Genomic DNA, 26,453 nt, shown 5'->3' with positions numbered 1-26,453 from the left:
GATGAAAGAAGACCTCGCGTACCTTTCCGGCCCCCAGGTGGTGGGTCTGAGACGGTGGAACCAGGACTGGCTGAAGCTGTCGGTTGACCTGGCACAGGATCGCCGCGCTTGGGCCGCCATGATCAGAGATGTCGTGCGCGCCAAGGAAGAAGCCGTTGCAGGGTGAAGGCCGTTGCAAAGGCCGTGAAGGCCGTTGCAAACAAAAACAAACATCGAAGTAGTAGGAGGGGCGTATGTGGATAGTGGATTGGAACATTAGCAACTAGCAACGATGGAGAAAAAGAAACAACTAACTAAAAATGATTTTTTTTCGGTATAAAAGCGTCCTCGAAACAAAACAACAAAGGAGATGGTGTTTGTGTGGAAGAGAAAATGACGCTTCGGTCACTAATCGAAAGCGGCACCCGTCAAACGAACGTCGGCCTGCACAAACATGGCGTGCTACACACAGCCCGCATAGCTCACGCCGAGTTTCGAGTTCATCTGATGAAGATGAACTTGCTCCACGTCAGCGATCATCGCTTGGCAGAGCATTTTGTGACTCGCGATGCCCCACATCGCCCACAAATCGTCTCCCCGGCGACTTCCAGCGATGACGGCAAAGAGGCTGCATTGCTTCGCATGGCCGACGCCGGGCACACGTCAGCGATTCGTTGGAATCGTCTCGTAATGACGACGGCGAAAACGATGAATTGGAGAGCGATTTGGATCCCGATATGTCGGACGAATACGTGCCTTCGGACATAACGGAAAGCAGCTGAGAGTCCTCGCCAGAGCCGCTGGAACGAGGAGGTAACTGCTGACTAGCTTGCAAGTTCCCATTCAAAACTTCATCACTTCTTATGCCTCATCAGTCACTTTTATGTACTACATTCCCCGCTATACTATGAAGTTGCCAGTAACACTAATCATTTATGGTTACGGTTGATGCGTCTCGTAGATGTGGATGAAAATATGCGCCGTATATGTGCTGACTAGGTTTTAAAAAAACTAAACAAAAAAAACAGGACACATTTGGTCCGCTCAGCTATGCTAAAACCACTAGTGTTAAATTCATATTCCATTTCATTTCAAATTGGATGCTGAGCAATGTGGAATGGATGGTGTAAATAGCAGTGTGTGAGCATGTATGTGTGTGTGTGTGTGTGAGATGTTGAAATGTAAGTGGAAAGCAACAATAAGAAAAATAGAAAAATAAAAGTGTGGTAATTGTACATACTTCTATAAATTACAGATTGTCCAACCAGAAGCCAAAAGATGACGACTCCTCGCTTTGGTGGTGGAAAGAAAGGTAAATAAAAGTATTGTACCTCACTCTGCAGCAAGATATATTTGCAACTTCTTATGTTTCTATAATTTATAGGTCGTGCATCTGGACGTGGTGGGATGAATCGATGTGGTGACAAACTGGATGCAAGCCAAAAACCATCTTCTCCACAGCTGCACTTTTGTTCATAGTTCACTAGTTTTGTTGTGTGCAAATAAATTATTTTGCTACAAAAACATTATTTGTAATGTTCTTTTGTAGGAGGAACACATTATTGAGGTATTTGAGCTGTCACAAAAGCAAAAAATAGTGTAAAACTTGAAATGATGCTTGAAATGCATGCTTTTACAAAAAGCTCATTTTCTCTGGATTTCTGCAGAAAATCGGCCTTTTCCATAAAACTTAGCAGTTTTCTAATGCTGATTGCCAACGAACGGAGAAAGATAGAAACAAACTTTTTTTCTGCTGAAGGAAGAGAGTCTCACCTTTCATTTGACAGGTTGCATGTATATATAGCCATAGAACAGAAAATTCTGTGGGCCTTGCAAATCAGTCAAAATTCAGTAAAATGTGAGGGATTGAGGGGGGTTGCTCCAGTGAAAAGGGGTGGTATTCAATGAGTTAATATCCATGTGTGCTGTCCGGAGAAACCACTAGCAAAGGACTTCTTAAGACTTATCGACTCTTTTAATTTTGTGCAGTATGTGACCAGCCCGAACAATGAACAATGTCATATTTTAGACCTTGTCCTTGCTTATGGTCTACCGGTGTCAAATCTGGAAGTCCTTGAAAATGGGATTTCTGATCACATCTACGTCGGGAGCCAAGTATCTTCTTGCTTGGCTCTCGACGAAGGCGGACGCTTTTGCTTTCTGCTCCTGTCCCCCACCCCCACCCCACCCTTCCCTGCTCGCCACTCAGTCCATGTGCTGTCTTTGTCTGACTTTTCCTAGCCTCCTGTCGTATTTTCATCCTAAAAACAAACATGGAATTGGTTGGCTGGTCTCTCGATGCCATCGACAACATTTTCTCGATGAGAAGAGCAGGCAGTGGGGAGCCTACTTGCCCCTCGGGGACTTTTGCTGCTGGGTACACCCTAGATCCTTGGAGGAAGCGGAGAATGGTGTGCCTGTCAACACTGTCCGTTGAGGATGTGGATGACATCTACATTTTCGGCCTTCCGATAACAGGTATGGTGCTGTTTGGTGTTAGCAGTTTCCTGATCTATCGCAAAATTCAACCGACGGGAGCGGCTCTATTGGAAGTGAAGAGGCTGCCGGTCTAAGGATGGCATAACGCGGATGTCCAACACTCAGACTCAGACTGTGCTCAACCACAAACTGTTGCGGTTTTGGAGCGTCTCTGCAAGATGGTCAAGAACTTGGAGAAACTGGAATCCGTGCTCAAATATTGACTGAAAACACGGATTTGGCTGATCGACGCCACTAAAGAGACATAAGACACGGACTCAAGGCTGTCTTAAATTCTTGGGCAGCCTGCTACCAAAACAACATCTGCTATCTCGACCTTCCCCTGATGAAAGTACGCACGGAAGCTAGTCCCCCACCATCACCCCCTCCCTCATACATTCCCTTGTTTCACCGTCTTCATTGTTTATGTCTTGTGACCTGTTGTAACTGTCATATGCTTGTGCAGGAGTTTTTTGCCTCACTCAAATTATCCTCAAATGAGGGTAGTTCGAGCGTGGGGTTTTTTTCTCCCCCTCTCCCTCCCTTGTGGTTTCTTTCTGACTTTCGGGTTGAGTGAACGCTGGCGCGTTTTGGCTGCCGCTGCTCAACTCGTATTGTTTTGTGTCTTTGTGCCTGATGTCTTTTGTTATTGTAAAGTGTCCTTGGGTGTCTTGAAAGGCGCTTATAAATAAAATGTATTATTATTATTATTATTATTATTATTATTATTACATGGCAGTTTTATTTGACATAGTCTTATCGCATGCTGCTGTGAAATCTGCCGCTATTAGTTGTAAACGCAGAATTTTTAACCCTCGCACTGCTAGTCGTTTCTCTGATGCCTTTAATAACCTTTGCGTACCCTCGTCTAACACGGAAGAACTCACCTCTTGGTGCAACTCATCATGCCGTGCCATCCTGGATTTGGTGGCTCCTTCAAAAACTGTGCTCCCAAAACCTAAACCCGAGCCATGGTTTCACGACATTACCCGAGCAGCTAGGCAGGGGTGTCGCAAAGCCGAACGCAAGTGGAAAAAAGACAAATTGCATGTCTCTTATCAAATTTGGAAAGACTGCTGGCGTAACTACCAGCTCACAGTAAAAGAGGCCAAAAGAGAATATCTGTCGGACCTTATTCAAGCTAACCGTCACAACCCACGCGCACTATTTAAAACGATAGATTCTGTACTCAAACCCCCTCTGCCTACTTGCTCGGATTCTTCACCCGAGATGTGCAACAGATTCCTTCAGTTTTTCATTGATAAGGTCTCTACAGCGAGGACTCCGGTCTCAAATACCGCATCTGACCCCTCTGTCCATGTTCCATGTTCAGCTGTGCTAAATTCTTTTGAAACTGTGTCCTTGACGCTTTTGGAGGAGGTAGTTCGCCAGACGAAGCCATCTGGCTCCCCTTGCGACTCTCTTCCCCCGCACTTCTTTCGGGAGGTTCTCCCGAGTATTGGCGCATCGGTCTTGGATATCATTACAGCAGCCTCTCTTCTGGTATAGTTCCCCAACAGTTTAAACATGCTTTGGTCCAACCCTTGATCAAGAAACCTGGTCTTGATCCAGATGTGCTGTCAAGTTTCAGGCCCATTTCCAAACTGCCTTTCATTTCCAAAATTCTGGAAAAAGTGGTGCACATGCAGTTGAAAATTTTCTTGGATGAACATAACATCTTGGAGGTCTTCCAGTCAGGTTTCAAGACGATGCATAGCACGGAGTCAGCCCTGTTACGCGTTTCTAATGACATCCTCCTGGCAAATGACGCTGGAGACCACGTGTGTCTAGTTTTATTGGACTTAACTGCAGCATTTGATACAGTGGATCACAGTATTCTACTGACTCGTTTGCAGCACTTGGTGGGCATTGGCGGCAGTGCTCTTGAGTGGTTTAGGTCCTATTTAGCTGACAGAACCTTTTGTGTCAGCCTTGGCTGCTCTGAGTCACGCACTGCTCCCCTGTCATGTGGTGTTTCACAGGGCTCAATACTGGGGCCTCTGCTGTTTTCGTTGTATCTGCTCCCATTGGGTTCCATCTTAAGGAAACATGGTATTCCCTTCCACTGCTATGCAGATGACTGCCAGATCTATGTCCCACTGAGCAAGAAAGACGCCTTCTCATTAAGGCCACTCCTATCCTGTCTGGAAGAAATCAAAACCTGGATGGCACAAAATTTCTTGAAATTCAATGAAAAGAAGACAGAGGTGATATTGTTTGGTCCCAGTGGCCCTTGTACATCCCATCCTGTAGACTTGGGCCCCCTGTCTCCTTATCTTAAGTCTACAGTCTCAAACTTGGGCCTTAAACTGGACAGTGATTTTAAACTTGATCGGCAAATTGGTGGCGTTGTTAAATCCAGCTTCTTTCACCTTAGACAGCTGGCCAAAATAAAACCTCTCCTCTCACATGAACACTTTGAGACAGTAATTCATGCTTTTGTCACATCCCGGCTTGATTACTGCAATGCCCTTTACTTTGGAGTCCGCCAGTCCTCCATTAAGCGCCTTCAGCTGGTCCAGAATGCCGCTGCTCGCCTCTTGACTGGTACTCATAAGAGGGAGCACATAACTCCTACTCTGGCATCCCTTCACTGGCTCCCCATTCATTTTAGAGTTATTTTCAAGATCTTCTTATTTGTTTTCAAATCTCTGAATAATCTAGCCCCACCTTACCTCTCTGAGCTCATCCGCCCCTACACACCTGCCCGGCGCCTCAGGTCTGTGGACCAGACATTATTAGAAGTACCAAGAACTAAACTGAGGCTCAGAGGGGATCGAGCCTTTTCTGTTGCTGGTCCCTCTCTCTGGAATGACCTCCCACTGAACATTCGGCAAGCCTCCTCGCTGCCCATCTTCAAAACCCTCCTCAAAACTCACTTGTATTCTTTGGCATTCGACTCAGCATGACTTAGATTTGTTCTTGGTTTTTCTGTTTGGTGCTTTCTACCGCCTTTATTACTGATTTGTCTTACTCTTTATTGTGCATGTTAAATTGCTCCATGTACAGCACTTTGTATGCAGCGATGGCTGTTTGAAAGTGCTCTATAAATACAGTTGACTTGACTTGACTTTTATCAAATTCAGTACAATTGGATTATTTCCCATGGCCCAGCAGTTTATGGCGCATGGCCACAGCACAGTGGTTGGGAATTACTGAATCTTGTTAATTTGCCATCATTGGTGTTCTGTGGGAGCAAAAAAAATTTCAACACATACTGTACGTGGCATTAATCCTCTCAATTAGCGATTTTCAAACAATGTGGCATGCCATCCCCTGAAGGTACATTTGACAACATTTTTGGGTTCAATTTAATTTATAACAAAAATAGGGCCCTTTGTCTAGTTATGTTCTTTTTGAAGCAGCCTTTTTTCTAATCCTCTTATTCTCACTACAGTTGCAGGCGTGCTGGAGCCATCGCAGCAGTAGGCGCGGTACAACCTGAATTGATTGCCAGCCAATTGCAGTACACACAGAGAAAAAAATCATTTACACTCACAATCACACCTGGGGAAGATTTAGAGCGTTCAGTCAACCTAGCATGCATGTTTTTGTAATTTAGGAGGAAACCAGAGTACAGTACCCAGAGAAAACCTATGTTGGCACGGGGAGAATGCAAACCCCACATAGGAAGGCTGAGGCCGGATTCAAACTCACAACCTCTGCACTGTGAGGTGGATGTACAAACCTTGGGGTGTGTTGTCTATTGTGGCGATCTCAGAATATTCAGCCATAACATTAATCCAGTTGTCTCGAACGTCCTATTAAGGCCGCCGTCATTTGCGATCTCCAGCAGTTTTTTTACTAATTTTTTCTTCTTTTTTTTTAGCGTAATCGGTCACGTGACGCAGAAGCGTGGTTTGACGCGTGTCAAGCGTGACACAGACAGATGTGACGGAGAATCCGGTAATTTTTCAAAATAAAACATCTTTCGTATTACGAAATAAATAAAACGGAATTAAGGCAAGTTCTTTCTGTGCGGCCCGGTACCAAATGCCCTGTGGACCGGTAACGGTCCGTGGACCCGCGGTTGGGGACCCCTGTACTAACCAGTCGACCCCTCTCTCTCTCTCTCTCTCTCTCTCTCTCTGTCTCTCTCTCTCTCTCTCTCTCTCTCTCTCTCTCTATATATATATACATCCATTTTCCGAACCGCTTGATCCTCACTAGGGTCGTGGGGGGTGCTGGAGCCTATCCCAGCCGTCTTCGGGCAGTAGGCGGGGGACACCCTGAATCAGTTGCCAGCCAATCACAGGGCACACAGAGACGAACAACCATCCACGCCCACACTTACACCCAGGGACGATTTAGAACGTCCAAACAGCCTGCCATGCATGTTTTTGGAATGTGGGAGGAAACCGGAGCACCCGGAGAAAACCCACACAGGCCCGGGGAGAACATGCAAACTCCACACAGGGAGGCCGGAGCTGGAATCGACCAGCAGTGCAGTGCAGTGCACAGTGCAGACTACCTCTGCACTGTGAAGCCGACGTGCTAACCACTGGTATGTATATATATATATATATACCGCCCGGTCGCCGCCATGTATATATATACACAGTATATATTAGAGCTGTCAAACGATTAAAATATTTAATCAAATTAAAAATGCAACTGTCATAATTAACTCAAATTCGCTAAAAATTAATCGTGATTACTCACGCATTTTTTATCGTTTCTGAATTTCCTTTTATATTTTTGTCCTACTTTCCCCATTTTAATGCTCTCATCAACATAAGATATCCTTTATTTGTCCCACACTGGGGAAATTTACAACATGGAATCCTGAATCAGTTTTCTATGTGCAAAATGCAAATATTTACTGAAATAAGAATTTAGATTTTCAATTTTACATGAACATTTTTCACTTGGAGCAGTGATTCACACATAATCTCTCACACAATATTACTGTCCATCAACAACAGTGAAAAAATATTTTGTCACACAACAGCTGCTTTAACAGCTCTTTTTATGGAATCAAAACAGAGCAATATAACATTATAAAGTGCACATCTAGGGTAAACAAGTACTCAGCCGATAGTGGATTTAAGCCATGGTTGCATCCTTCGTTTTTCTCAAATTTGCTTTGAACACAGCAGTCAAGCTAAGTTGATTCTGTTGGTCCTTCTTGCGTGGAAGTCTCAGGAGAGAAATAAGAGACTAGGTTGATAAGCCCGGTTTTGTGTAGACATCATTTCGGATACTACACTTGGTTCGATGACAACACTGGAGACTTTTTATTTTCAGTGTTCGCTAGGTCACTACCACTGCACCGCTGAACTCTCGACATGCCTCAGGGAACCCGTCACTGTCGGACGAACACAGAGAAGCTCCACCCGCTTTATTTATATGAACATGGAACACTGTAACCTTCCACACAAAATCGTTGCAAACAAGTAACAATCCCATCAGTGGCATACATCGTATTCGACAGGCGACCTGCTCTTTATTCACCAGAGGCTCATCAACGTAGTCTCTTATTTCTCTCCCGAAACAATGTCTTCTCCTGCTTGGTGTACCTGAGCCTTCTCCGTGACGTACGATCTCTGTACACAGCTTGTAATGGAGGCTCTCGCTGCCAATCCGTAGTGGAGTCGTTAGACGCAATGCGAATGATTTCAGCTTGAGTCGAGCTGTGGACAATGTTGACAGGCTTGCATGCAGTAGCTATACATTTAGCTCTGGCTTCAGCAAATTTGTTCTTCATCATGTCATTCATTTTCTTCGCTTTGAAATGATCCATAGCTGTCTGTCTGAGACCAGGGGGCGGAGTACTCACGTCAGCTGTGTGCTTGGCCATTAGGTGGTATTTCAGACTCGACGTGCTATGATGATAGCTCAGTTTACTACTGCAAAACATCCAGGTAACTTTGGTCTTGTCAGTGGAACGATCTGGCAACTTTTTAAAAGTAAACTCTCCATTCATAAACTCTAAGTATCCGTTTTCGGTGTTTCGCGCTGCCGTGGCTGGCAAAACAAACGTGCGTGAACCTATGCAGCGCGCTTGTTGTTTTGTTTCTGGTTTATTTATAGAGCAACGTAACATCCGCTGTGACGTGTGCCGCGTTAATCTCGCAAGAAAAAATTGAATCACGTTAAAATTCATTTAAATTAATGCCAACAAAAACGCGCTAAACTGACAGCTCTAATACATAGAAATTGATATATATATGAATAAAAAATCCTCGTCTCACCCCTCGGGTGGTGTCCGTCCCTCATTCAGCTCGGGTCCTCTACCAGAGGCCATGAAGCTTGAGGGTTCTGCGCAGGATCCTTGCTGTTCCCAGCACTGCACATTTCTGGACTGAGATGTCCAATGTTGTTCCCGGGATCTGTTGCAACCACTCATCGAGTTTGGGGGTCACTGCCCCGAGTGCTCCGACCACCACAGGCACGACTGTCACCTTTACCTTCCAGGCTCTCTCCAGCTCCTCTCTGAGCCCTTGGTATTTCTCGAGTTTCTCGTGTTCCTTCTTTCTGATGTTACCGTCACTTGGGACCGCTACATCCACTACAACGGCTTTCCTCTGTCCTTTATCTATGATCACGATATCTGGTTGGTTCGCCATTACCATCTTGTCAGTCTGGATCTGGAAGTTCCACAGGATCTTTGCTCAGTCATTCTCCACCACCTTCGTAGCTCCATAGCCTGTCTTGGTGATTACTTGGCTTAGGGGGTTCAGTCCTATGCAGAACAGCAGTGGGGAGAGTGCATCACCTTGGTATATGCCACATTTGATTGGACACTTGGGTAAGTGGCTTGCCATTGGCTTCAAGTGTGGTTTTCCACATCCTCATCGAGTTCGCAACGAAGGCTCTTAGGGTCCTGTTCATTTTATACAACTCCAAGCATTCAGTGATCCATGTATGGGGCATCGAGTCATAGGCTTTCTTGTAATCAATCCAGGCTGTGCACAGGTTGGTATCTCGGGACCTGCAGCCTTGTTTGGATTGGATTAGATAAAACTTTATTGTCAAATGTACTGTATGTGTAACATGTAACATGCAGCACAGATGAAATTTCTTCCCTCCAACATAAAACAAGAAGAGCCACTGCGGGTGTCTGCACCGCTATCAAAAGAAAAGTTAACAAAAAATTTTAATTGGATTGGATTGGCCTTTATTGTCATTACACGTTCGTGCAACGAAAATTTCACTTAACAGGCACGCTCTGCACAAGAAACATGAAAAACAATGACGAACATGGGATTCAGTGCAAAGGTCCTGTCGGTACTCCCTATATACAGCGCCCCGAAATCTTCGTTGAGAAAGTAAAACACGAGGGAAGGAGAGGGAAACCGGAGAGCTGCCAGTCCATTTCAGCGCTCAGCAGATCAGTTCTCGTCGCGGAGAAAAAACAGGTACAATGAAGGCGGTGATGACATGGGTGTGTATGCGCGTGTGATTGTCTGGTTGTGTGTCCGTCAGGCCGCAGCTGCTACGTCAAGGTCTTCTCATGGAGACAGTCCTGGCTCACCAGTCTATGGCCGAGAAGGAGGGGGTGATGGTAGGGCACGAGCTTCCATGTGTACGTTCTTCCAGGGGAAAGGTCGAGATAGCAGATGTTTTGGGAACGGCTGTCAACAATTCCAGACAGCCTTGAATCCGTGGTCTGTGTCTCTTCAATGGCGCCGATCAGCCGAATCCACGATTTCTTTTGTGAGCGCGGATCCCAACTTCTCCAAGTTGTTCTCCATCTTGCAAAGACGCTCCAAAACTGCATCCATTTTGTGGTTGAGCTCAGACACCGCTTGGGTCTGAGTGTTGCACATCCGCGCTAAGCCATCCATAAAGACAGGCAGCTTCTTCACTTCCAATAAAGCCGCTCCCGTCGGTTGAATTTTACAATAGATCAGGAAACTGCTAACACCAAACAGCAGCATACCTGTTATCAGAATCCCAATAATGTAGATGTCTTCCACATCCTCAATGAAACAGTATTGACAGGCACACCATTCTCCACTTCCTACAGGGATCTAGGGTGTACCCGGCAGTCAATGTCCTCGAGGGGCAAGCAGGCTCCCCACTGCCTACTCTTCTCGTCGAGAAAATTTTTTCGATTGCATCGAGAGACCAGCCAACCAATTCCATGGTTTGTTTTTAGGATGAAAATACGGCAGGAGGCCCGGATAGTCAGACAAAGACAGCACATAGACTGAGTGGCGAGCAAGGGGAGGGGGGTACAGGAGCAGAGCAAAAAAGCGTCCGCCTTCGTCGAGAGCCAAGCAGAATTTATTTTTTGACAAAATAATACAAAACAACACATGAGACACAGACAATCGTGCAATCTGAACCACTTTCCTGCATACACTTTGTTGTCTGAAGCAGTTATAGATGAAAGAGGAGCGAATCAAAGTGTCCTTTTCACCAGTGGATCAAAGACGTCATGATGCAATGTGCACACGTCTGCTACAAGCTAAACTTGAAAGCAACAAGAAGCTGTAGCATCCATTTACGAAAAAGAAAGATTGGTTGTCTTCTCCTGTCCCATGTAAGTCCGCTTCAATTCCAAGCCGCGACTCCCAGCTCCATATATGCATCGGCGCTCTGCACTGACGCTCCTTTCTTCTCATCGTCGGCTCCTCAATCCATGCATCAATCCAGCCGCAGACTGTCCATCAGCACCGACCTTTTCGCTGAACAAAGAGGGGCTGTGAAAATGCTGCCTACTTCAGGCACAAGACACAAGCGCCCCGGGGATGTCCAGCAAAGACAGTCAAATGGCACCGACATTCCTCCCAATCAGAAATTAGTGCTAGTACCCGTGTGCTGCCGAGAAGGCGCAACCACCAATCACAGTTTCTTCTTCTTTGACGAATGCCATGGCCAAAAATGCTGAAAACAGTCCACATCAGGTCCACACAAAGTAACAACAACACCATGTGACAAAACAAAGACAAAAACAACAAAAAAACAACAAAAAACGCAAGGCTCTTGAAGAGCACTTGCCAATGGCTGCCTATCTTGTAAAAAAAAACAAAAAGGTCTTGTGCGACTGTTCTGTCAACCATGAGCTGATGTTTGGCTCCTCTGGTATCCCTTCCTATGCTCTTCTCTGCTTCATTCATGTTTTGATCCATGTGTCCACTTATCTTAGCCGCAATGATGCCTGACATGAGCTTCCATGTTGCGGAGAGACAGGTTATTGGCTGATAGTTGGATGGGACTGCACCCTTTGAGGGATCCTTCATGATCAGGATCGTTCGCCCTTCGGTTAGCCATCCTGGGTGAGTCCATCCCTCAGCAATGAGTTCATTTGTGCTGCTTAGGCGCTCATGGAGTGCTGTGAGTTTCTTTAGCCAGTAGGTGTGGACCATGTCCGGGCCTGGTGCTCTCTCAGGGTCACCAGCCATTGTGCACTGCTGTTATGTGCCACCTCCTTCTCCCATATGCCTTTCCAGTACCTTTCAGTTTCCAGTCTTGGTGGATCTGCTCTGCTGTTAGAACCCTGCCACTAAGGGTACTTTCGCAGGTTGTGCTGTTTATTCATCTGGCCTCATTCTCTTTCGTGTACCTCTTTAGGCGACTGGACAAGGCTTGGAGCCTTTTTTTTTTTCACAATTCCGAGTGCTTCAGGTATGGTCATCTGGATGTACCTCTCTGATATCTTTTTATATCTCTGATATCATCTGGATGTACCTTTTCATCACACCTCTCTGGGCCTCCGTCAATTGACTCACATCTTTCCGAGTTGCCTTGATCTTAGCCTCCAACCGTCTTTTCCATGGTGGGTAACGTATCTAATGGCTCCCATGGTTGCTCTTATAGCCAAGCATCTCAAGGATCACTGATGCTGGAGCGTATATCAGCTCATTGGTTTCCGTGATCGTTCGCATTCACAGTTTCCATGAGACTTTCAGGTGGGAATTCACATAGCCGTTCTAATTGGTTTCTAGTTTACCCAGCCTTCATTCTTGCCATGATCTTATCTTTCAGGTCAGTCGCTGCCTCACTCAGCATTTCATTCATTGGGGCTTGCCTCCCAATCTCTGGTATAACCTCTGCCTCTGATCTGGCAGCCTGGGGCCCTTCACCATGGAATCAGTGTTGTACCTCATCGATCTCAAGTTGTGATAGCAATTGCTGTTTGTGGATGTTGGAACAGTGAACTACTAGTTGTTTCATGGTCAACCGTGACTGTGGGTTTCGAAGTAACCATTCAGCCCACATTTTCTGCATGTAACCCCTCTGACTAGGGTTGCTTGAGTAGTAGCATTCCAACAGAGCCATGTTATCGCATCTCGCCCATCTCCGCTTTGTTCCAGTAGCCCATTTTTCATCAAGGTGCTCTGGTTCCCCAGCACCTGACGCAGACTTTGTTTGGCCGGGCGACGTCTGAGCTGGCATGTCATTCGTTTTATTGTCTCTCATCATTGCATGAGGTAGGCATTAGCGAGAAGGGTCTTGCCCAAGGACCCACACTGGATGGTGTTATCCGCTCATATTGCCACAAGCGGGATTCGAACCCCCGTCTCCCGTACGCCAAACCGGTGCGCAGCCGCTCTATGTATACTGTATGTATATATATATATATAGATAGATAGATAGATAGATAGATAGATAGATAGATAGATAGATAGATAGATAGATAGATAGATAGATAGATAGATAGATAGATAGATATCCCGCTTGGGGCAAAAAAAATGAGCACATAACACCATCCAGTGTTGGTCCTTGGGCAACACCCTTCAAGCTAATGCCTACTTCATACAATGATGAGAGACAATAAAACAAATGACATGGCTCAGACGTCGCCCGGCCAAACAAGGTCTGCGTCATGTGCTGGGGAGCCAGAGCACCTTGATGAAAAATGGAGTACTGGAACAAAGCGGAGATGGGCGAGATCCGATAACATGGCTCCGTTGAGTGCAACCCTAATCATTGGGGTTACATGCAGAGAATGTGGGCTGAATGGTTTCTTCGAAACCCACAGTGAAAAAGTATCTTAATGTTTGACTTAAAAAATCACCAGATTAAAAAAAAAGTGTATATCTCACCTTTCTTGAACACAGGAAGCTGGGACTTAGTGGATATTGGTAAGTGAGAAAGTTTGACTCTTGGCAAAGACAGCATTGTGGGGTTGCTCACAGCAGAGTAATTGAAGATGGGAGAGCTGTAGCTCTGCCGACGGCCTTCCCGCCGATTGCTGTCAATAGCTGCCTGAAGCTCACCAGGGGAGCTCAGCCCTCGCTTTTCACATTCATACGAGTAGAGGTACTTCATGTACCTGTGAGAAAGAACACATTCTGAGTCAGTGACATTTTAAAAGACCTTTTAACCCAGGGGTCCACAACCACCAGACAATGGCCTTCTATCAGGCCCTGTGGTCCTCTTGTCCACAGAGAAATGAGAAAAAATAAATTCAGTCGAAGTTTGCGCTACATGCAGATGATGGGTCATTTGCCAGCAGGGGACACGCAAGGCCAACTTTATTTCAGGCCATTCCAGTCCATCAGCCTGTGAATTTGTCACTCAGTCATAAATATTTTAGTCACTCTAACTTAATAAATTGCATTTCATAACAGCTCTTTTAGAACTGCCATTAAAAAACTTTTGCAGGGGTAACAACAGAATTTTATTCATCTAGAAACAATTTGGACACACACTCTCTATCTCTCTCTCTCTCTCTTTCTCTCTCTCTCTCTCTCTCCATATATATATAATTAATTCTCGTCTCATCCCTCGGGTGGTGTCCGTCCCTCATTCAGCTCGGGTCCTCTACCAGAGGCCAGGAAGCTTGAGGGTTCTGCGCAGTATCCTTGCTGTTCCCAGCATTGCACATTTCTGGACTGAGATGTCCGATGTTGTTCCCGATCTGTTGCAACCACTCATCTAGTTTGGGGGTCACTGCCCCGAGTGCTCTGACCACCACAGGCACGACTGTCACCTTTACCTTCCAGGCTCTCTCCAGCTCTTCTCTGAGCCCTTGGTATTTCTCGAGTTTCTCGTGTTCCTTCTTTCTGATGTTACCGTCACTTGGGACCGCTACATCCACGACAACGGCTTTCCTCTGCCCTTTATCTATGATCACGATATCTGGTTGGTTCGCCATTACCATCTTGTCAGTCTGGATCTGGAAGTCCCACAGGATCTTCGCTCGGTCATTCTCCACCACCTTCGGAGGTGTTTCCCATTTTGACCTTGGGGTTTCCAGTCCATACTCCGCACAGCTGTTTCAGTAGACTATGCCAGCCACCTGGTTATGGCGTTCCATGTAGGCTTTCCCTGCCAGCATCTTACACCCTGCAGTTATGTGTTGGATCATCTCAGGTGCCTCTTTGCACAACCTACACCTTGGGTCTTGTCTGGTGTGGTATATCTGGGCCTTAATGGCTCTGGTGCTCAGGGCCTCTGTGCTGTCCTTCAGGCCTGCCCTCTCTAGCCACTGATAGGACTTCTTGAGATCAGCTACTTCAGTTATGGTCCGGTGGTACTTCCCGTGTAGGGGCTTGTCCTCCCATGATGGTCCCCCTTCCAGCACCTCATCCTCTCTTCCCCATTGTCTGAGACATTCTCTGAGTATATATATATATATATATCCACACATATACGCGGCTGGATGGCTCAGTTGGTAAGGCATCGGTTTGGTGTACGGGAGACGATGGTTCGAATCCCGCTTGGGGAAAAAATGAGCACATAACACCATCCAGTGTGGGTCCTTGGGCAAGATCCTTCACGCTAATGCCTACCTCATACAATGATGAGAGACAATAAAACGAATGGGCTAAATGGTTACTTCAAAACCCACAGTCACGGTTGACCACGAAACAACTCGAAGCTCAGTGTTCCAACATCCACAAACGGCAACTGCTGTCACAACTTGAGATTGATGAGGTACAACGCAGGTTCCATGGTGAAGGGCCCCAGGCTGTCAGATCAGAGGAGGAGGTCATACCAGAGACTGGGAGGCAAGCCCCAATGAATGCAGATGATGAGATTGGGAGGCCAGCCCCAATGAATGAAATGCTGAGCGAGGCAGCAACTGACCTGAAAGCAAAGATCATGGCGAGAATGAAAGCTGGGCAACCTAGAAACCGATTACAACGGCTATGTGAAGTACCACCTGAAAGTCTCAATGAAAGTGTGAATGCAGCACTGAGGGCGATCCCTACCGTAACGATCACAGAAACCAATGAGGTGATATACGCTTCAGCATCAGTGATCCTAGAGATGCTTGGCTATAAGAGCAACCATGGAAGCCATGAGATACGTTACCCACCATGGAAAAGACGGTTGGAGGCTAAGATCAAGGCGGCTCGGAAAGATGTGAGTCAATTGACGGAGGCCCAGAGAGGTGTGACGAAAAGGCCGATACCCGAGAGGTACATCCAGATGACCATGCCTGAAGCACTCGAAACTGCCAAACAAAGGCTCCAAGCCTTGTCCAGCCGCCTAAAGCGATATACGAAAGAGGCCAGACGAATAAACAGGCTGTTCGCAACACAACCTGCGAAAGTGTACGCTCAATGGCAGGGTCCTAACAAAAGAGCTGAACCACCAAGACTGGAAACTGAAAGGTACTGGAAAGGCATATGGGAGAAGGAGGTTGCACATAACAGCAATGCACAATGGCTGGTGACCCTGAGAGAGGAGCACAGCAACCTCCCTGAACAGAACCCAGTTACCATAACAGTGGCACACACACAGGAAAGAGTCTCAGATATGAAAAAGTGGACAGCACCAGGCCCGGACATGGTCCACACCTACTGGCTAAAGAAACTCACAGCACTCCATGAGCGCCTCGCAGCACAAATGAACCAGCTGCTGAGGGATGGGACTCACCCAGGATGGCTAACCGAAGGGCGAACGATCCTGATCATGAAGGATCCCTCAATGGGTGCAGTCCCATCCAACTATCGGCCAATAACCTGTCTCTCCACAACATGGAAGCTCATGTCAGGCATCATTGCGGCTAAGATAAATGGACACACGGATCAATACATGAGCGAAGCACAGAAGGGCATTGGTAGAGATACCAGAGGAGCCAAACATCAGCTCCTGGTTGACAGAACAGTCGCACAAGACTGCAGATCCCGACATACCTTTGCACAGCCTGGATTGATTACAAGAAAGCCTATGACTCGATGCCACATACATGGATCACTGAATGCTTGGAGTTGTATAAGGTGAACAGGACCCTAAGAGCCTTCGTTGCGAACTCGATGAGGATGTGGAAAACCACACTTGAAGCCAATGGCAAGCCACTTACCCAAGTGTCCATCAAATGTGGCATATACCAAGGTGATGCACTCTCCCCACTGCTGTTCTGCATAGGACTGAACCCCCTAATCACCAAGACAGGCTATGGATACCGCCTCAGAAATGGAGCTACGATCAGTCACCTCCTCTCCATGGATGACAAAGCTGTATGCTAAGAGCGAAAGGGACATAGACTCCCTGATCCACACAATCAGGATCTACAGCAGCGACATAGGGATGTCATTCGGGCTTGAGAAATGTAGTCGGATGGTGACTAAGAGAGGTAAGGTCGTCCGCACTGAAGGGGTCTCACTCCCTGAAGGAACAATGGCAGACATTGAGGACAGCTAAAAGGACCTCGGTATACCACAAGACAATGGCAACCTCGAACTGGCAACAAGGAAAGCCGCTACGGCCAAATACATCCAGCGAGTGAGGCAAGTCCTAAGAAGCCAGCTCAATGGCAAGAATAAAACCCGCGCAATAAACAGCTATGCCCTGCCAGTGATCAGATACCCTGCAGGAATAATAAGATGGCCAAAGGAAGAGATTCAGACCACGGACGTTAAGACCTGAAAGCTCCTAACCATGCATGGGGGGTTCCATCCCAAATCCAGCACCCTGAGACTGTATGCAAGCCGAAAGGAAGGAGGCCGGGGACTAGTGAGTGTGAGAGCCACTGTCCAGGATGAAACATCCAAGCTCCATGAATACATCAAGGAGAAGGCTCCAATGGATGACGTACTCAGAGAATGTCTCAGACAATGGGGAACAGAGGATGAGGTGCTGGAAGAGGAACCATTATGGGAGGACAAGCCCCTACACGGGATGTACCACCATACCATAACTGAAGTGGCTGATCTCAAGAAGTCCTATCAGTGGCTAGAGAGGGCTGGCCTGAAGGATAGCACAGAGGTACTCATCCTGGCTGCTCAGGAGCAAGCCCTGAGCACCAGAGCCATTGAGGCCCAGATATACCACACCAGACAAGACCCAAGGTGGAGGTTGTGCAAAGAGGCACCTGAGACAATCCAACACATAATGCAGGGTGTAAGATGCTGGCAGGGAAAGCCTAAATGGAACGCCATGACCAGGTGGCTGGCATAGTCTACCGAAACATCTGTGCGGAGTATGGACTGGAAACCCCAAGGTCAAAATGGGAAACACCTCCGAAGGTGGTGGAGAATGACAGAACAAAGATCCTGTGGGACTTCCAGATCCAGACTGACAAGATGGTAATGGCGAACCAACCAGATATCGTGATCATAGATAAAGGGCAGAGGAAAGCCGTTGTAGTGGATGTAGCGGTCCCAAGTGATGGAAACATCAGAAAGAAGGAACACGAGAAACTCGAGAAATACCAAGGGCTCAAAGAGGAGCTGGAGAGAGCCTGGAAGGTAAAGGTGACAGTCGTGCCTGTGGTGGTCGGAGCACTCGGGGCAGTGACCCCCAAACTCGATGAGTGGTTGCAACAGATCCCGGGAACAACATCGGACATCTCAGTCCAGAAATGTGCAATGCTGGGAACAGCAAGGATACTGCGCAGAACCCTCAAGCTTCCTGGCCTCTGGTAGAGGACCCGAGCTGAATGAGGGACGGACACCCCCCGAGGGGGGGTGAGACGAGGATTTAATTTTATATATATATATATATATATATATATATATATATATATATATATATATATATATATATTCATTCTGATACAAGATAAGATAAGACAAGAAATTCTTTATTTGTCTCACAATGGAGAAATTCGCAATTTACAGCAGCAAAATTTGGAGGGAAGAAAGTAGAAAAAACGGTGTATTTGCAACAAGTATAAAACAAGTATTTGCATGCACAAACTAAATTTGAAAAATAAACTGGTCACAGGACAGAATGCAATATAAAAATACAAAATTTAAGACAGAAGCAATTATGCAATTGTGTATATGCTGCATAAGGTGGCTGTGCTATTTACAATGAGTGAGTGGGGGAGAGTCCAGGTGCGTTTATTCAGTAACCTGACAGCAGTCAGCAGGAACGAGGGGCAGTACCTCTCCTTCTTGCAGCGCGGGTGTATCAGTCTCTGGCTGAAAGAGCTGCCCAACGCTGTCAGGTTGACCTGGAGGGGTGGGAGGGTCTGTCCATCATAAACATCCTCCTGTTGCCCACCTCCTCCAGAGTGTCCAGGGAGCATCCCCGGACAGAGCTGACCTTCCTGACCAGTCAGTCCAGTCTCTCTCTGTCTCGGGTTGAGATCCTGCCTGACCAGCAGACTATATGTAAATGCCCTTCTATGAAAGTCTATTTTGAAAAATAACAACCATCTTGGATATGTTTGCTAGTGAGAGGCAATTTTGCATTGCCAAGGTGGATCAAGATGATTGTATACCCAAATTGTTGAGCCATGTAAAATGATTACCCTGCAGAGCAGGTGTGGGCATACTCATTGCCCCCTGGCTCAGTGCCTGTACATTGGGGTTCACACCGGTAGACGAGAGGGTTGCCTCCCTCCGCCTTCGGGTGGGGGGACGGGTCCTGACCGTTGTTTGTGCATATGCACCAAACAGCACCTCAGCGGACCCACCCTTTTTGGAGTCCTTGGAGGGTGTGCTGAAAGTATTCCGGCAGGGGACTCCGTTGTTCTGCTGAGGGACTTCAATGCTCACGTGGGCAATGACAGTGAGACCTGGAAGGGCGTGATTGGGAGGAACGGCCCCCCCCGATCAGAACTCGAGTGGTGTTTTGTTGTTGGACATCTGTGCTCGTCACGGATTGTCCATAACAAACACCTTGTTCAAACATAAGCGTGTCCATATGTGCACTTGTCACCAGGACACCCGAAGCTGCAGTTCGATGATTGACTTTGTGGTTGTATCATCGGATTGGCGGCCGCATGTTTTGGACACTCGGGTGAAGAGAGGGGCGGAGCTGTCAACTGATCACCACCTGGTGGTGAGTAGGCTCCGATGGTGGGGAAAATGCCGGTCTGTCCTGACAGACCCAAACGTATTGTGAGGGGTTGTTGGGAGCATCTGGCGGAATCCCCTGTCAGAATGAGTTTCAACTCCCACCTCCGGCAGAGCTTTTCCCATGTCCCGGGGATGCAGGGGACATTGAGTCCGAATGGACCATGTTCCGTGCCTCTATTGTTGAGGCGGCCAATCTGAGTTGTGGCCGTAAGGTGGTCGGTGCCTGTCGTGGCGGCAACCCCCATACTCGCTGGAGGACACCAGCAGTAAGGGATGCCGTCAAGCTGAAGAAGGAGTCATATCGGGCCTTTATGGCCTGTGGGACCCCAGAGGCAGCTGACGGGTATCGACTGACTAAGCGGAACGCAGCTTCGGTGGTCGCCGAGGCAAAAACCCGGGCGTGGGAGGAGTTCGGTGAGGCCATGGAAGCCGATTTCCGGACGGCTTCAAGGAAATTCTGGTCCACCATCTGACGTCTCAGGAGGGGGAAACAGTGCACCACTAACACTGTGTACAGTGGGGATGGGGCACTGCTAACTTCGACTCGGGACGTTGTGAACCGTTGGGCAGAGTACTTCGAAGACCTCCTCAACTCCACCAACAGGCCTTCCTCGGAGGAAGCAGAGTCTGAAGATCCTGAGGGGGGCTCTCCTATCCCTGTGGTTGAAGTCACCGATGTGGTTAAAAAGCTCCTCGGTGCTAAGGCCCCAAGGGTGGATGAGATCCGCCTGGAGTTCCTCAAGGCTCTGGATGCTGTGGGGCTGTCCTGGTTGACACGCCTCTGCAGCATCGCGTGGTCATCTGGGAGCGTGCCTCTGGATTGGCAGACCGGGCTGGTGGTCCCTCTTTTTAAAAAGGGGGACCGGAGGGTGTGTTCCAACTACAGAGGGATCACACTCCTCAGCCTCCTTGGTAAGGTCTATTCAGGGGTGCTGGAGAGGAGGATCCGTAGGGAAGTTGAGCCTCAAATTGAGGAGGAGCAGTGTGGTTTTCGTCCTGGCCGTGGAACTGTGGAACCAGCTCTACACCCTTAGCAGGGTCCTCGAGGGTACGTGGGAACTTGCCTAACCAGTCTACATGTGTTTTGTGTTCTTGGAGAAGGCATTTGACCGTGTCCCTCGGCGAGTTCTGTGGGGGGTGCTTCGGGAGTATGGGGTACCGAGCCCCCTGATACGGGCTGTTCGGTCCCAATACTGCCGATGTCAGAGTTTGGTTCGCATTGCCGGGAATAAGTCGGAATCGTTTCCAGTGAGAGTTGGACTCCGCCAAGGCTGCCCTTTGTCGCCGATTCTGTTAATCACCTTTATGGACAGAATTCCTAGGCGCAGCCGGGGGTCCATTTTGGTGGCCTCAGTATTGCATCTCTGCTTTTTGCAGATGATGTGGTACTGTTGGCTCCTTCAAGCAGGGCTCTCCAACTCTCACTGGAGCGTTTCGCAGCTGAGTGTGAAGCGGTTGGGATGAGGATCAGCACCTCCAAATCTGAAACAATGGTCCTCAGTCGGAAAAGGGTGGAGTGCCCTCTCCGGGTCGGGGAGGACATCTTGCCCCAAGTGGAGGAGTTTAAGTATCTTGGGGTCTTGTTCATGAGTGAGGGCAGGAGGGAGCGAGAGATCGACAGGCGGATCGGTGCAGCGTCTGCTGTGATGCAGACGTTGTATCGGTCTGTCGTGGTAAAGAAGGAGCTGAGCGAAAGGGCGAAGCTCTCAATTTACCGGTTGATCTATGTCCCAACCCTCATCTATGGTCACGAGCTATGGGTCGTGACCGAAAGAACAAGATCCCGGATACAAGCGGCCGAAATGAGTTTTCTCCGCATGGTGTCCGGGCTCTCCCTTAGAGATAAGGTGAGAAGCTCGGTCATCCGGGAGGGGCTCAGAGTAGAGCTGCTTCTCCTCCACATTGAGAGAAGCCAGATGAGGTGGCTCGGGCATCTAATTAGGATGCCTCCCGGACGCCTCCCTGGTGAGATGTTCCGGGCATGTCCCACTGGCAGGAGACCCCGAGGACGACCCAGGACACACTGGAGAGACTATGTCACCCAGCTGGCATGGGAACGCCTCGGGATCTGCCAGGAGGAGTTCGAAGAAGTGGCTGGGGAGAGGGAGGTCTGGGCTTCCCTCCTAAAGCTGCTGCCCCCGCGACGCGACCCCGGATAAGCGGTGGAAAATGGATGGATGGATGGATGGATGGATGGACAACGATCTTGGATATGTTTGCTCGTGAGAGGCAATTTTGCACTGCCAAGGTGGATCAAGATGATTGTCTGCCCAAATTGTTGAGCCATGTAAAATTATTACCCTGCTCCAACAGTCCAAATACCCTCTGGCATTGATGAAAAGTCTTCGTAGAAATTTCAATTGAATTTTTGTAAATGATAATTACAAACACATTATATTATCAGGGCTTCAGGTTTCAGTTCTGAAGATTGAAGTTTTTAATCTCGTAGCCTTTAGCCTTCGCGTGTGATGTTTACATCTTCTCTGATCGCTGTGAGTTTAAGCAGTTAAGAAAATACACACATGGATAATATAACTTCTTTCAATCAATTCATTTAAATTTCGAAAAATAAATAAATATATGGAGTCTTGAGGATGAAATATTTTGGGCTAATACAGCTAACTCCAATTACCATCCATGCATCCATTTTCTGATCCACTGATCATCACAAGGGTCGCGGGGGGTGCTGGAGCCTAACCCAGCTGTCTTTGGGAAGTAGGCGGGGGACACCCTGAACCAGTGCCAGCCAATCGCAGGGCACACAGAGACACACTCACACTCACACCTCGGGACTATTTAGAGTGTTCAATCAGCCTGCTATGCATGTTTTTGTAATGTGGGCGGAAACCAGAGTACCCGGGAAAAACCCACGCAGGCACGGGGACAACATGCAAACTCCACACAGGAAGGACAGAGGATCGAAACCACAACCTCTGCACTGAGAGGTTGACACGCTAACCAGTCGACCACCGGGCCGCCCATCATATACATTTAATAACTTTCAAAACAATTTTTAAATTACCTTCTAAGATGGCCGGCCACTGTGTTCATTAAACACATCAATAGGTAACTGTCATGTTCGTGTCAATGAATGGAATGTGGATCTTGTATTAATAATGGAAGTATGACACCATGGCGTTTATAACCAATGCTATGAAATTAGTCTATCAAGTGAGAATCCACTTTTTATGTGAAAAATGCAATGCCGGATGGTCTTTTGATCGCACAAAATACACTTTGGCAAATGAGTGGATCAGAGAGTGCAGCAGACATGGTGCCGAATCGCTTGCACTAAATAAAGTATGTCCTCAGACATACTTTATATGATGAACAGAGTGCTGCTTTGGACCAGTGTCTCAACACCTTAAGTGACAAGCACAGACTCCACTTGCATATTTCATGACCAGAAAGCCTCTGCCTGCGCCAGGATGGTGAAGGTTTGGAGAGTACGCCCCGTTAAGGTCATCTTCCACCCGTAGCTGGTTAAAAATGCTCGGCCTGGCATTGGTATTTATTGTTACCTTCCGTAATTTCTGGACTATAAACCGCGACTTTTGTCACACGCTTTCAACTCTGCGGTTTATTTAATGAAAGCGGCCTATTTTAAGATTTCCCTATTGGTGGCCGGGGAGCGCTTGAGCATAAAAGGAAAGAGTGAGACAAGTTGATATATACATGTAGAGGAAGATGTTATCATCCCTCACACTGAAAACAACCGGCCATAAGAGGGCGCATTTGACATGTGTTTTGGGCTGCACTGCATCCACCAAAAATTACTTTGAAAAAAGAAAAGAAAACTCCCGAAAGACACTGTCATGAAAGTTGACACGAAAGCGTAGATGGTAGAAAGCCAAATGAAGGAATGGTTGACCGAGTCTTTCAGCATGTGAGGATTTTTTTATTGGAAAAAATAAAAGCATTACTTGGCAGCGAACAGTGACTTTTATGGGGGGGTTTAACCAGCCCTGTAAGTGCTGTTTTACGGCTGTTGTGCTGCCACGTTACAGGCATTATTATAAAAGAAAAGTTAAGGTAAGGTATGTTATTAAAACTTTGAAAACGCTTTCTGTGTACCATCTTTCTTTGTAAATATCTCTCATTAAAATGTGGGCACCTGCAGCTTATAGACAGGTGCGGCTTATGTGTGTACAAAATGTTTTTTCATTTAAAACTCTAGTGGGTGCGGCTTACAATCAGGTGTGCTCTATCGTCCGGAAATTACAGTACATGGCATGTCCCTGTGGTACACGACTCCTCTTCACTGAAATGTTCACTGCACCAGGGGCAGATGCTGTTCTGTCAAAGGAGGGGAAGCTCAATTTCGGGCTACATCGGAAAATGTGTCAGTTTATTTATACGTGAATTCTACTCTCTGCTCCTTTTCAAGAAAATGATCTGTGACCCTGTCATACCAACAAGGTGTCTTTTCCAGGGTCTTAACTGGGGTGATATAAGTCAGTCTGCGAACACAAGCAGCTACAATAAAACACACCAGGTATAAAAGATTAATCTGTTGCTAGTCGTTTTTTACAAAGAGAGTGTCGCTAAGGTGATTAGAAGAAGTCTACAGTTCAACTCAGAACAGAATGAGAATTGAAAAATGCTCCCACGGATGCCGTCACCATAAGATCGGTGATTGGCTCATTTCGCTGTCCATCAAAAAGAGATTCAGCCTCAGACAGATCATCCAATCATCATGCAGAAAAGCTGAGCGTCGGGGACAGCCCATAAACGCCTACTGTCCATCAGTGTTGTGTCCAAGGACCGGCAACCCGAGGCCAAGGCCAAGGACTTGACTCCGAGGCCAAGGCCAAGGCCAAGGACTTGGAAAATTTTCCGGGGCAAGGCCAAGGCCAAGGACTTGAGAAATTTTCCGAGGCCAAGGCCAAGGACCAAGGACTGATTTTGAAACTGAGGCCTAGCCAAGGACATGTATAAAACAATGGTATCATACCACTTGGCAGGTCTTCATGATTTGCAACACCCCTCCATCATAACCCTTTGCACTCCCTAACGCTTGAATGAAGTGTTTTGATTAAGAGTAGAACAGTCAGGGTACGTGTTATTTATACTGAGAAAAATAAATAAAATAATATGGTATACATTTATGAATTAATGTTTTAGTGCAGTAGTTTCTTAAAATGAAGTAAATCAACACTCAACAGGCATGACATGGCACGGAAGACAAGTTGAGAAATGACTTTGCATAGAAGTCAATCACTGACTGCAGAAAAAGCGGTAATCTCTCAATGATAATTTTACAGTTTACCGGCAGCGAGTCCCAGGGACTCGCTGATCAGAAAAGTATGAGTGCCATTATGGATTGAGAGAGTCCCAATTTTCGAATTCTGAAAGGGTCTACTTATTCAATTGATAATAACACAAACAACAACATATACATACAATGATAAACAAATGCTGCAAAAATTTAAATAATTCAGTAGCAGGCCTGAGGATTTCGAAAATTCATGGTAACCGTTTTTCGGTTCCGTCGGATTACCCAATGGGAAACCACAATAACAAATGTTGGGTTCCATAAACGTTCATCATGGGAACCCATTTTTCTATTTTGACTGATATTGATAATCAAGAATTCCGAAACTCAAAAGTATAATGTTTCAAGGGTCAATGTTTGAAAACTATGCATTAACAATGAACATGACATCAGCAGCTGTGTACTCCAGGTTTATTCCAAAAAATAAATGGATCAAAAACTGGTGTACTCATGTGGCATCATCAGAGTATTTTTTCCAATTTCACACTGCAAAGATTAATTGACTGGTAATCATTAATACAGGTAAGTATTGATGTGCCTTGACATCCTCTTCCCAAGACGATGCATGTATAATCTATGACCAATTTGACGAAAGAATTTAACACACGTCATCATTAGTTCTACCAACAGTTAACATTAGCATTACTACACCTTGTGACGAATGTTTTATTCATGAAGTTACCATGCTACAACCAGTAAATTAGAGAATAACCAATACTGTTTCATAATATTTTTCACAGCGATTAGCCTACAAATCTAATGACCAATTTGCCTCGTAATCGTGCCTCGCGTCGTATTTCGCTCTCGCGTTCTGTGCATACATCACAGGTGAGTTTAGTGATACGCCCTTTGGACGATTCATACAAAAAATCAGACACGCATTCCCATTTCTTAAATATCGTAATTAGTAGACCTTGGTGAGTTTTTTTCGCCGCCATCTCAAACTTTCATCCGCGCCATTCCTCAGTTTGCGAACTAAAATAACAACCCGCATGCGCACATAACGTCATCTGTTGTGCCCCCCCAACACTGAAAACAAAACAAAACTAAAGTAAATTAGAAGAAACACACTCACACACCACACCACACCACAAACACACATACAGGCGCAGTGAAATCTCGTGGATCACAAAGTCAATTCAAGTGCGGTGACTTTTATAATTCAACTATTTTTCGGTACCGTGAAAATGACGCCACGGAAACGACACGCTACCGGTAACGATTGTTCCTGTGAAATCCTCAGGCTTGCCGTAGTTTTTTTGTTTGTTTGTTTGTTCTGACTGGGAAATTTCCTTGCGTCCCCAAAACGCACATTGTTTGGAACTGTGCGTCCCGTGGGAAAATTATGCGTCTCGGACGCGGGACGCAGAGGTAACGAGATGGCTGAATCTCTAACCATTCTCTGAGTACTGTACTACTATTATTACCACTACCGTGATTGAAACTAACTGTGATGCCGCTCTTTACACGTTGCGCTAACTGTCACCTGTCAGTGGCAGACCCACCCCTCTTAAAGCGACAGAATTAATCCATTAATATGGGTTTCCTTCGATGGAATTTATTAG

General features: G+C 46.7%; 1 protein-coding gene and 1 pseudogene across 3 annotated transcripts in view; both read right to left on the bottom strand.

Annotated features, from left to right (window-relative positions):
* Positions 1–26,453, bottom strand: part of arid3c (AT rich interactive domain 3C (BRIGHT-like)) — a 91,091-nt gene that overhangs the window by 36,181 nt on the left and 28,457 nt on the right. For all 3 annotated transcript variants that reach the window (XM_086111709.1, XM_086111710.1, XM_086111711.1), the window contains exon 4: positions 13,455–13,684. In XM_086111709.1, the coding sequence (XP_085967835.1) occupies positions 13,455–13,684 (230 nt within the window). The remainder of the gene's footprint in view (positions 1–13,454; positions 13,685–26,453) is intronic.
* Positions 11,736–12,831, bottom strand: LOC147205579 (uncharacterized; annotated as a pseudogene).

Source organism: Hippocampus guttulatus, chromosome 5, assembly GCF_054856545.1.
Source record: "Hippocampus guttulatus isolate MCC_2025c chromosome 5, RoL_Hgut_1.0, whole genome shotgun sequence".
In the NCBI taxonomy this organism is placed as follows: domain Eukaryota; kingdom Metazoa; phylum Chordata; class Actinopteri; order Syngnathiformes; family Syngnathidae; genus Hippocampus; species Hippocampus guttulatus.
Note: the sequence above shows the minus strand (reverse complement) of the source record. Positions and strands in the feature narration are given on the sequence as shown.